Here is a 12,932-nt window from a genome sequence, read left to right on the forward strand (position 1 = left end):
CATACGCCTGGTGATTTGCTCGCCGGAGCAAAAGATGTTCCCAGTGGCTGCACCGTCGCCTGCATCCTCTTTGTACACTTTGTTCACACCGTGAAGGCGAGGCAACCGGTCTCGTTCTAAGGTAGAATATGTTCCGTCAGTCGGGTGGGCGTCCATCGGCATACGTAAATCCTGCCTAACGACGGTTCTCGTCGTCGCCGATGTTGTCGTTGCTCTCTTTTTGCGCGTTAGACCCCACCGTCCAGCGGAGGATCATCTCCGAGGTAAAAAATACCACTGGCCAAGCGAGAAAGAGAGTGGAAGGGAGCGAGGGAGCGAAATTTTCGAGGACGATGATGTGGTATCGCTGTTGCGCCGAGGGCCGTCGATACAACATCGCGACAGCACCACGCTGACGTCGCGGTGACATTTAAGAGCGACTCGACTGTCGAGTTTCTGAAAATAATTTTTTAGCCTTCCAGCCAGCGACCGGGGGTTCACGCGAGAAGGTTCGATCGAACAGAGCCTTCGCAACTCTAAAGGCTCTTTCGTTCTTTTCGAGGCATTCGGGATGTTATTAAGGAGTCGGCTTTCGTTATGAATTTCTGGGAGATTTTGGTCAGTGAGTGTAAAGAATGAAGTGTGATTATTCGAGATGTTGATGAGAATGATACTTCCTTCGGTTTACTTTATTTTCGTTTCAGGTATCGTTTGAAGAATCTTTCATTTATTTTTGCAATACTTAAGAACAGGTATTTCACGTACGAAGAAGTTCTTTAGTACAATCTAATAAATTTATAAATCTGAGAATTTCGATTTCAAGGATACCCCGAGATAGCAACTTTGTTCGTCTTATTACTCAAACCATCGTCCAAATCGCCTCGTGACAGACGAAGTATGGTATTGGAAGGGGGCGACGAGAGGCACGAGTTGCAACATCAAGAAAGCTCCACGTGCAACCGATGATGCAACGATTAACCGTGCATTTTGTAACATTAGATTTGAAAGGCCTTGCCTCCTGGCAACGCATTGGCCCAGATAGAAGGTTTCGCCTTCGTTAACCCTTAGCACACCCAACGTGAAGTTAGAAATTCTAATACGATACAGACGCATACTACGACACATGATATAAAACTTATAATATTCGAGCTGAAAATATTTAAAGTAAAATTTGAATCTTATTTATTCTCTTTTTTTAATTATGTACATTTAATTACGTGTATCATCGATTGGCTCGGGATATCTTACATCTCTGTACATTCCTGTTTAGCTGAATGAGATCTTTGCTTTTGGAAGAAATATTCTTACACGAAACGGGTTCGTGTAATCGTTTACACAAGAGTGTTATTCGCGCTGGTTGTGAATCGAAAGCCACGTGGTACGTTTACGTAAAGTTTGGTAAACTTCTGTAGTCGACGATGCTCGAAACAATAACTCAAACTGTTACACACGATCCGCTGTTCAAAGTCTACACTGGCATATTCTTTCCGCGAAAATCTTTAATTTCAAGCATCGGATTATTAACTAATAATCGGCAGTTGTACTTTTTTCTAGTTAATTATTATGACCATTTCTATTTTTATCTGTTTAAAATATCTATTCGTCGATGTTCTCCTGTATTTCATTTTCTGCTTGAGTTTTGCACAAAATGTTCTGATTATATCAAGACTAAGGAATGAATAAACTCAGACTTACCATCCGGAGTGGAAACAGTGCCAGCCTTGTTAATTTTCGTATTCCACATAGCAGGAGTGGTGGGTGCAGGACTGAGATCAGGAGTCGGCGGATGAGCGGGCGGCAGGGGAACTATGGCGTGGCCAACTTGTCCCCCGTGTTGAATGTGGTCCGAATTTGAACCGTAATGACCACCATCGAACCCCCTTCCACCGGAATAAACCTCACCTGACAATCTCTCTGCCAATTTTTCTGCCCTTTCCCGATCGGTCATCGCCACTGGTTCTTGCTTTATTCGAAGATCTACGCACACAAGACCAAACAATTTGTTAAAGTTTTATAAACACAGAAATTATACAATAAAATAAGGAATATGATCGATTATGACAAAATAATCTTTGAATTCTCAATACCTAAAAACTTTTCTCGATCTAATTTATATTACGTTATAATATCGTTATATTGTTTATTATATTATTATAATATCGTAATATTATATTTGTGAAACGAAACGGAATGTAGACAAAAATTGAAATAAAAATTTTGTAAACGCATGGAAATACGCATAGATAGATGAGTTATTTAAAAAATGGCCAACCTTCGGCTACGCTTTCTTTGAGATCGCAATTGCTACGTTCCTCGGACCTCGCTCGTTCCAATTCTTGTTCCAATTCTGTCGGTGTGTGAGGTGCGGTGTGGGGATGTGCGGGCGTTTCTGAAGGGTAGATGAACGGCTGGTAGAAGTGGTTCTCCAGGAGAAGCGGATGTGGCGCTGATGCGGGCCGGAAGGCAGTGCCATCGCGCAACACGCTCGCCCTTCCCAAGGTATCGACGTCGCTGGGCGATCTAAAAATATCCCCAAAAAACGTTCGATATCGTGTGAAAGTATGCTTAACAATTTCACAAAGTCTAGGCAATCTATAGCGACGAATTATATCAGACTTTGATCCCTCGATAATCATTTTCCATATCTTACAAACTTTAAAGAAGGATTTATCCAACTGGAAAAACAACCAAACTTCATTTTTAGAAGAATATAATTTTCCTTTCGCTATCTAATATTTTAACTGGATCATTCCTTGATTATAAGCTTCTATAATTAAGAAATTGACAATCAATTTCAGTTTACCTAATTCCAGTTCTTACGCGTGATATGTGATATAGTTTATCGTTGACACAGAAATGAAAAGATACGTAGGAAATGAGAATATAGGAGCTTTCATAACCAAAACAAGATTAACGATTCCAGTTATGAGTTAATTTAATTAACGATACCATATTAGTAGTAGCTCGACGAAATCTAACAAAATGGGCACTTTGGAAAAAGCTACATCGAAACATCCTAAACCATACTGCGTGTTACCTAACACCTAATCCAACAATTCTTTCCTAATGTAAGTACATCCATACATTCTTCGATATAATGGCTGTCTATTATATTTCATCAAAGAGTAAACCGTACGGAACGACGATTAATCGCAGATACAACGGAATGCGAGGCATGATTCTCGATATCTTAGTCGTTAGACGTGGTAGGAAGGTCATGGCAATTCTGTTTGAAAATTTCATGCGTGCGAGTCCTTCGCGGTGCGGTAAAAGGGCTTACCTCATCAGCCTTTTCGGCGGACTTTCGTAATAGTGAGAGGTAGTGGAATAGAGGCTGGGCACGGTGTAAGCAGGAGCGGGCGAAGGTACCGGTGTGGGGGTCCTCTTCATGGTGTTTCTCACCATGGTTGCCTCGCCCGCTTCGCTCATATCGCTCACTTCGCCAACTCCTCCACCGACGCCGCTGGCACCACCAGCTGCGTTACCATTTCCACTGACGCTTCCGCTCACGTTCCCGCTTCCGTTGTCTCCGCTACCGCTGCTACCACCGCCATTGCTACCACCTCCGCCATCCCCGGCGTCCGTCGATGAGCTATTGTTCTCCGCAGCGTGCCTCTGCGCTACTGCCAATTTCTCGTGCTCGATAGACAGACCCTTTACCTGTAATTTCAACAAGATTGACGATTTAACGATTTTACGGTTGACAGATGCGATATAGCAAGGTTGTAAAATCAGTTAGAGATTAGAATTTACGATTTTCGACGAAAGCGTTAAGCAAGGTCGGCAATTGATCCAGCCACAGGTAAAATCGTACATGTGTTCTACATAGACGTGGCCATTTATCCCAGTTTTCTGAACTCAATTTTTGTCATTGTTAACAGCTCAATTATAAGGTATAAACTAGAAGTTTGCAGAATATAAATTAGAAACGAGGTATAATCGTCCTTCTTTGTAAAGAGACCGTTTTCTTTTATGCGCTACAAAAAATCTAGATAGCCTATCAATCGCTTTGAAGTTTTCAACGAGCAATAATTAAACTACAGTAGAATATCATGATCGAAGTAGAAGATAAAATTGTAGGATAATTCTACCAACTTACAAATCTTTCGGTAAGAAAATCTTAACATGTCAAAATAATAGAAACGGAAAACAGTTGTACATATTATTATAGAACAAAGATATTTTTACAAGAAATATCTCGAACGATGCTATAATCGACGATAATATATTGATATCACGATCTACTAAATTGCTCCAACGAAAATCGACATAGTCTAGCTTCGTGTTCTCGCTTCGAAAACAGGAACTCTTGGCCATTAATCGCGGCCAAAAATAAAAAGACGGTCCCCGAAAGTATGCAAGGTGCGCGTTCGCGCTTCAAACACATGACTGCTATTTAGGGCAGTTATTTCAAAAGAGATGAAATAAGTCGCATACTTGAAGGCATTCGGCTGCTTTGAGGAAAGAGCTGAGGGATTCCTGGGACACGTGGACCTCTCCACGGTACATGAATTCGAGAAGGGACGCCATATTGTGGGCACTCGTCCCGTCGAGAATAACGATCAGTCCCGCGGGAGAAGGAGGCATTCCTTCGAAGAGCTCTTGAAAGTGTTTGCTGCATGCTGCGAGGATTAACCTGTGTGCCTTGAACGTTACTCCTGAAACACACGCAACAATACAGATTCGTTAGACAACTTTCTTCATAATATTATACTCGAGATACGTGGCGTGCTTCGGAAATTCGTTTAAGCTACCTACTTCGAAGTTTAAGGTTCCTCCCTTTTGGAAAGTTCGTTCGTTTCAATAGCAATGTGATGATAATGACTGTCTTGCATAAAAGTGTTTAATCTGAACTTTTTTACATAAAGAATTAGATTAGGAAAAAAGTATAATAAATGAAATATATATTTTGTATCGGGCGACTTTTCATGCTATCGTTACACGAGATCAGAAGATTATTCGTAATTTTGAAATTTTTAGATTTATTGAAATTTAAGATTCATTTATATTAGAAACTATATGGTACCGACTTTAGTAAACCAAAATGATAGAACTCTACAGGCAGTTTCAGATAATTCTCCATTAATAAACCCTAAACATTCATAGAATGCCTTCGTAAATTTCCAATTTATACCGCACCAATTTTTTAAACGCACTATACAATTTCTAAATTTCGATAATTTAAACCACATGACCGTTGTATCTGGTAAGATAATACCGCGTGAGCGACAAAAGACGATCGCTTTGCATACTACTGAATTACGCGTGTTTTTCAAGAACTATTCGATTTTCGTTAGCCGTGTGTTTCTATTCTGTACTATTCTTTTCTTTCTTTTTCTCACGGTTTTCATAGCACAGCCGCAGGACCGCGGGAATTTTGGCGTGCAAAGGATGTGATGACTGTCAAACCCTTTTTTTTCCTCTCGCTCTGTATTTCCCTTCGCGAGCGAGCATAAAGGAACCGAGGAGGCAGCGCCAGCTTGACGCCGATGCCCTTTCTTGCAGCCCGTTGGTTATGTAGGTCATCCTTGGACACGATCTTCCGTAATTTACAATTCACGTGCGCAAGTGTAACGTGCGCGTAATACGATATCGGTGCGCGTTCAACGAATATGGCGCCGCATAGGTTGTAACGACAAATCCGTGAGGTACATATATTTTCATCCTCCAGATTGTCGTTAGTTTAGGTCAGATAGGGTACGGTCTATCTTGAATTCAGAGAAGGAAAGGGAAACGAAATTGAGAATTTTTTTGATACATAAATGTTTCGTGATGTTATGCGATGCGTTATCGCTTTTCAACCATCCGCGTTTCAATGAAGTTTCAATGAATTCACTTTTTACGCTGGAAGGTTGGTTAAGTTGATCGAGATGATATTAAAACTAATTGAGACGTAAAGAAACGAATTTTTTGCACGATTTAGAGAATAATTCAAATTTTTGAGGCTAAAAACAATACGTGTTGGATATAGAAATATCGATACGAAATTTGTTTATTTCAGAAAATGGTATAGCGGTTATATGAAATTCACAGAGTCTAGCGAAACTCGGTAAAATTCTGAAATCTTATTGTTGAAAACTAGTTGAACATTCTGTTGAACTAATATGAAACGTTCAAGATATTCCTTACTCGTCGTCAATGCTATACATATGTATCTATATGCTTTTGTTTTAATCACAATTTTTATGCAACAGAAGTACGAATGAAATTATGTACAGCGTAATGAATAATCAACAATGTTCGATTAGCCTTGTACAAACTTGTTTCCGTCTGTGATATAAGCACCTGATGAACTCCTCGAAAACCTTGTGGAAGGATGGTTATGCAGGAACCGAGGAAGATGAGAGGAGACGCAATAACACGATATCCTAGGAATAAGGAAATCAAGAAGGAAAAAAAGACGCAAGAACGGCCGACCAGGTGGCCGAAACCACCTGCCTTTCGGAATGGTTCACCTAACTAAAGCGTATCAAGTTCTTTGAGACTCCTTGACATTCGAAGATTGGTTGAAAAAAAGAACAAATTCCGAACCCCTTCGAGAGCTGCTTCTTATACTCCACGTGTATGCAAATGACACCGAAATTCCATTATTATTTAACTAACTCCTATTTTTTTATGACTCTGTAACCATCGATAGAAACTAAAATCATAGGAATCGTCAAACTGAATATATGCTGTGATTTTGAAGTAGAGCGATACTGAAAAATTTGCCATATTTGGTGTGTTCTGGATCATCCCACAACCTGAACGTTATAAACATTCAATTAGGTTGACAATAATAATAATTATAATCCACAAGTTCAAGCATATTCAATTAAGTGTTCAAATTTAAGTTTTATTACATTTTCGCGTATTTTGCAATAAAAATATATCGCATATTTTGTAAGAAATAAGTTTGGTAAGAAATTGCGATAAAAATATTAGAAAATCTTGGAATAATAGATCGACAAATATTACGATCCTTTAGCATAAAGAAAGAAAAAGAACGAATGAAAGGAATCTCTTGATAAAATTCATCAGCTTCGATATCAAAATATACTTTCATTTTCACTGTGAACGATAAAAACGATAAACATTTTTCTTCGACGAACAATATCATAGTGATTTTGATCAAAAAGTACCATTAAATAATGTTAAATACGATTGCAGATGGTGGAATAATCGGCTGTGTTGTATCAAGTATAGAAACGCAAAGATTACAATATTTGCAACCTGCCAAATATAGCAAGCTGTGTATCGTTACAGGTATCCAAGCCAAATATATATCCTAGATGTGTGGTGTGCAGGGGCCAACGACCGAGTCGCGTGTGCGTGTGTGGGCGTTTTGCGTAGCGTGTTCGTAGCTTATGCCAGCGGCTCGTAACCAGGACCCGGAAACATGTGCCTGGCATTCCCGCATCCTTTGTGTGGATCAACGCAGCGAAAATAAGACGCGGATGTGTTTCAGCTTGGAATCTTTCAGACACTCCTACGATCTACGAACGGCGCAATAATACGATAATACTCTTTTTGCGTATGATATCTTCTTTCTCGAGATATAGTGGTGCATTTTAAAGAGTTACAATTCTTTTGTTCTCTATCTTATGTCTCTATCTTACGTACTTTCTACGTATATTGCGTATTTACAATTTTTGTTTAACTTTATTGCGATCGCGGTCTTTCTTTTTTCCTTTAGCAGATTTTTAATTTTGGAAAGTTCGATCTTGCATCAAAAGAATAGTTTCTGTGAGAGAAGAAAGGAACGAAAATACGATTATGTAGAAGAAACAGGACTTCAATCATGATGTTTCTCAACAGATTTGAAAGGATTGTGCAAGAAAATTAAACGCTATACTGAAATTAATATTGTATCAATGGTTACTATTTGTACTGCATAAAGATTTTTGTCAGAAAGATAATTCGTATTTTAGTTAAATTAAAAATAAATAGCATATTGAAAGAATTGTTTGCGCTTTTACTTTCTTTTAGACCTATCTTGCTTCAGTAATATACATAAGAATATTCTCGTTCATCTAGCTTTTGTAACTATCGTGGGTCACTGCTGACTCACACGCCATGGAATGAATAACTTTGGCGCTCAATAAAGTATACAATCTTTTTTAAAAATGTATTACTATTGGCGTATATGACTCAGATATTACTATAACAAACATTAAACACCGTGGTTCAGTAAAATTTAGGTCCAGGACGTTACTTGTCATCTATTTTTAAACATACTTATTATCTTATTTAGAAACGCCGATGCAACATATACTTTTTGTCGAAATGCTATGTGAGTGTTTATACGCTAATGGAAAATTTAAATATTTAAAAATGTGAACGTAGAAAACATGTAAAAATGTATAAAATATCTAGAATAAAATACTCTTTATAGTAGTTAGAGAACGAGACATGTAAAAAAATACACGTGTAATCAAGTACGCATCTTAACAGTAAGTCTGTGATTGTATGTCGATCTCAGTCGTTGAACGAGTAAGTTTCTAAACCGAATCGGTACACCATTATCGCTCGAAATTTGCTGCAAAATTTTTAATCTCGAAAATAGCGTACCCAAATTATGCGATATCAATGTTAGATACATTGCAACACGTGGATAAACCATTTCACTCGAGATTTCCGTCTCTCGAGCTTTTTAAATCAAGATTCTCAACAGAAAGACGCCTGTCTCTTTCAAAATTATATATTTATCGTAACTGCGTCGTTACATCGTTACAACTATAGCCAAACAGCTTATTAGAAAGAAGTTTAATTTGGAATGAATAAAATTTCTTAAATTTTGTTTATATAATGAAACGAAGATCGAAACTTCGAAGCAAGCCAATGAACATCACTGTTCACTATAACCAAACAATCAGTGGTAGGATCATGTTAAACGAATCCCATTAGCTTAAGAACGAGATATTAATTCACTACGTCCACAGGCTCTACGTCGAGAAGAAACTTGCAAATAACACGCGCTCAGTTACGCAACGGAGCAATGCACTCTTCACGGGCAATCTATTCATACTTCAAGGCCAGCTGCTAAGAAGTTTTATGGGCTAGGGTTTTCAGTTTCCTACCATGGTCATCGTTCCCTCTACCATCGCACACCTTAATTCTATTACTCTGTGCACGTCTAACATACTGTACGGAGAACCCGGAAGCGCCATAAATTAAATGTCAGCGTTGCTGTTTCATAGAAAATAACGCGGATTTTGTTCAAACCTCTGATTCATTCCGCGATGGAATCTACGATACAAACATGTGAATATGTTACGCTTGAAAAATGCTACTGACGATAGCAATCTGGATTCTGTACGAGTTATGTGTACTTTGAAAAAATGTTAGTTTCTTAAAAATAAAATTGTAGCGGAGAATACAACGTATGAGATTAGTTGGTATCATGCGGCGATTTAAAGTGTGTCCTACCTCGTGATTCGTAGAAATCATAAATCAAACGAATTAACCCTAGTTCGACTCCTGCGTCACTTTGACACGTGCGATAAATACAGAGAAATTACGTGTAAATGTAATGATGCGAATCTAATGTCTGAACGTATAGAAAAGTTTCGTTTCCTTGCTTTCCGTAATAATCGATCGACAGTAACGCAATGATAAAATCAAATGATATAGTTAAAAATAATGAAAAATCGATCTCGGAAGGCGTCGCTACTCGAGTATACATGGAATTACGTAGCGTTAATGTGAGATCATCGAGAAGTAAAACTACATACAGTTGGAACAAAAATATGTCTTCCACTCAATTACCTCTCATTTCACATTTAAATGAATATTCATCGCTATTTAGAAACCAAACCAACCAACTGAATTTGGTTACAAATTTCTTAATACCAGCTTAAATATTCAGCATTCGATCTTTCGGAAATCAAACAATTTACCTCGGTGAGATCACTTTGACGTCTATATAACTGCTTTTACAAACCTAAGGGGTAAGTTAATCTTGTAAGCCTACAATTATCTATAAACATATCTATACGCTACATCTATAAAATGTATCTATAAAACTATTCCAAAAAGTAACGAAAAGAATCTCTTTCGCCGTAGCCCTATAGCGATAACATCCCAGCCACGTGGATCGCGTGCACGTTACTCAACATACCTCATCGAACGTACATCCATACATACATAACATGAGTAACACGCAGTATTTCGTGGTCCGATTGGAAGAGAGCGAAAAGATAAAGAGGTTGATTCGCTGGGAACGCGACAGGCTGCTGGTTGTACAGCGACAAAGAAAGGCAGAGCCAAGGGGCGAAAACGACGGTCAATGGCCTGACAAGGTCGCGAATGCAGAACGCACAAGCTAGTTCCCCTCTGTGTCTGAATTTTGCCGCCAGATTCCGCGGTACACGCGTATGATCGTACACATGCAGAGCACCGGGTGTCGCATCTGGTTTCGAACGAACCGGCCAATCACGACGGTCGGCTTCCTTTGGTTCCGGCCAATGGCCGCGTGGGACCAAGGTCGCGGTGTTCACACATGTTCCCTTCGCTTATTATAGCCAAGTACTCACGCCGCTCGCTGCACGATCGCGACGATACGCGCGGATGCAGGGGAGGGGGCACGAATATATACGAAAGGGAACGAAGAATTGAGCGCGCGAAAATCGACGGGTGGTGGGGATGGCCGTGAGCTTTGAAACTTCGTCGCGCGACCCAAAAATCGGCAGCCGCGACCACGTATACCGTGCAACCCCACGTGGCTGCATGCGGATGCTTTGCATTAGGCGAATATATAACATGTAACGATTTTTTATGAACTTTTGTTATTTGATATTCGTGCTAAAATATGCATTGCCAATGTAATCGTGGTAAGCAGAGAATATGGAGATTTTGCTCCATGTCGGTGATCGATATCCTCAATGCGGTAGCTTTATACGAAGAGCTGAGTATCATAGTGGTGTGAGCCAATCAGTTATTTTTTATAAAATTAACATTTTTCGAAAAATGTGTGAAAACGCATCACTGTATGATCGAATGTAAAATTTAAGGGATGACATTCTACAGATTTTAAATATATCGTCAAATCCGAATTCTCAAAAGCTTTATGATCGATAGACCTTCACACGTGGATTCGAAAAATTGTTTCGTTTACCGCGGAACCATATATAAAGGATGAAAACAAAAGTAGTGACAACAGGTTGAAATTAATTAGTTTAATTAAGTTGAAATAAGTACTTACTGAATGAATATAAGATATCCTAAGTCAGCATAAATTTGTAAATCATTCATTCGGAGCGAGGAAAGTTTTTTCTGATAATGTACTTTATCTTGATTAGTCATTTCATATTATTTCCCCTAACTTGGCGATAAAAAAAATTGTATAATTCACACACATAGAGCATCTTTACGAATGTAACGAAATGATAAAATGTTTTTATGTATGTAATTTCTAGTAATCCTACGCTTTCATAATACGAGCAGCGAATATAAGCGAACAGATAATTTACATTATCGTAAGAAAAAACTGCAGTTTAATCTAAACGACCGATTCGAGAACTTATATCTAACTATTGTAAGATTCGTCATGTTTTTTTTCCCTCCTCCCTATAACGTTTTTATCAACATAAAATTACCGATAAAATGAATTAAACAATTCCAAATAATTCGAATCAACGAATGATCAAAAGCATTAATAAGCGCAAAAATATTAATATAAAGAGAAATGTGTGAAGTATAAGAAGAAGAATTAATAAACAAAGATACATACAAGTTTTCAAAAAAAGAGAAAATAAGAAATAAAACCAAAAAATTCCCATGTTTCTTCGACGTGGCAAAAGACAGAAGATATCGCAAATTTACGGTTATATTTATACGCGTTGCGTTTGTTTCAACAAAGGCCATAAATGCACGCACGAGTTCGCTAAGTGAGCGGGTTGTGTAATTGTGTCATTGACCTACTTAGTAGGCGGATGATTAATTCTCGATTCTAGAGAAAATTATCAGTACCTGGGCACCTGCATTTAGTTGGGTTTCACGCTCGAACATCGTTCGAAAGTGCACGAATATTTCATATTTTATCTGTGTGTGTTTTTTTCATTTTATTAGGAAGTTTTCGAAAGAGATGGGCGCATAATGTTATCGATCTACGTTTGTGACCACATGGTATTTAATATCGTAGTAATCTGATAACAGCAGCAACGCTATCAACAACGTGAAGTTTCGCAACTCTGCGTTTGCCTTGTAATACTAACAAATGCCAAAGGCCTTGAAATCACCTATAGTTCCACGCGTTCCATACTCAGTTTTCCAGTCTCGATGCTCGAACGATTGCGATTGTTCACGAAGCGTAGGCTATGACAATCACTTCTAAAAAAAATATTCTTTCTCTTGCTGAATTCTGCGGTTGGTGCTTTATATTTTCCTTCCCATAAAAATTGAAGTAATTGAATTTTTAAATAAGAAAAATGTTATATTTAATCAAAAATAATATTACATTTAGAATCGATGATTGTAGCAGTTTCTCGAAAGAGGTTTCTTTATACGAAAAAAGAGAAAGTACTGAACGACATGAAATTTTATTTCAATCCTTCTACGAAGCAAAAGAAGAAGTGAATGTAGACTACCATAGTTGCATATAAGAACAGGATGTTGCTACATAAAATTATGAAACTTCTATTCGAAACAACTCGATACAGAACTTGTATCTTTAACCATAGTTCGAGGCGATAATTTCAAGTACGTTAACCTGCATAAAAATGATAAAGAAAATAGATTTCTAAGAACGCCTTTCTGGAGCACACGAACAGAATTATCAATCTTATATTTTTCCTTTGAACGCAAACCAGGTAAGATCGAGACCAACGTGAATCCTGCAAATCATATACTTTGCATTTCGCTCCTAACGTCCATCGTCGTTTTAAGAGAAAGGTTATACTGGTTCCGCGAGCAATTGTATGATTACGGTACTTTTATGCTCGGCTATAATATTCCAGGAATTCTTACCTTCGAAA

The 12,932-nt window shown here is 38.3% G+C and overlaps 1 protein-coding gene across 8 annotated transcripts in view; it reads right to left on the bottom strand.

Moving 5' to 3' along the window:
• The window catches only part of LOC100742030 (zinc finger protein chinmo), a 70,966-nt gene that overhangs the window by 27,166 nt on the left and 30,868 nt on the right, over positions 1-12,932 (bottom strand). For 7 of the 8 annotated variants that reach the window (XM_003490365.4, XM_012386851.3, XM_024368300.2 and 4 more), the window contains 4 exons: positions 4,417-4,637; positions 3,260-3,639; positions 2,252-2,499; positions 1,675-1,956 (listed from right to left, as the gene is read on the bottom strand). In XM_003490365.4, the coding sequence (XP_003490413.1) occupies positions 1,675-1,956; positions 2,252-2,499; positions 3,260-3,639; positions 4,417-4,637 (1,131 nt within the window). Of the gene's footprint in view, positions 1-1,674; positions 1,957-2,251; positions 2,500-3,259; positions 3,640-4,416; positions 4,638-7,195; positions 9,859-12,932 lie in introns of those variants that run through there. The other variant, XM_033321242.1, reaches the window with a different exon arrangement.

This window comes from Bombus impatiens, unplaced genomic scaffold, assembly GCF_000188095.3.
Source record: "Bombus impatiens unplaced genomic scaffold, BIMP_2.2 scf_0418, whole genome shotgun sequence".
Classification (NCBI taxonomy): Eukaryota; Metazoa; Arthropoda; class Insecta; order Hymenoptera; family Apidae; genus Bombus; species Bombus impatiens.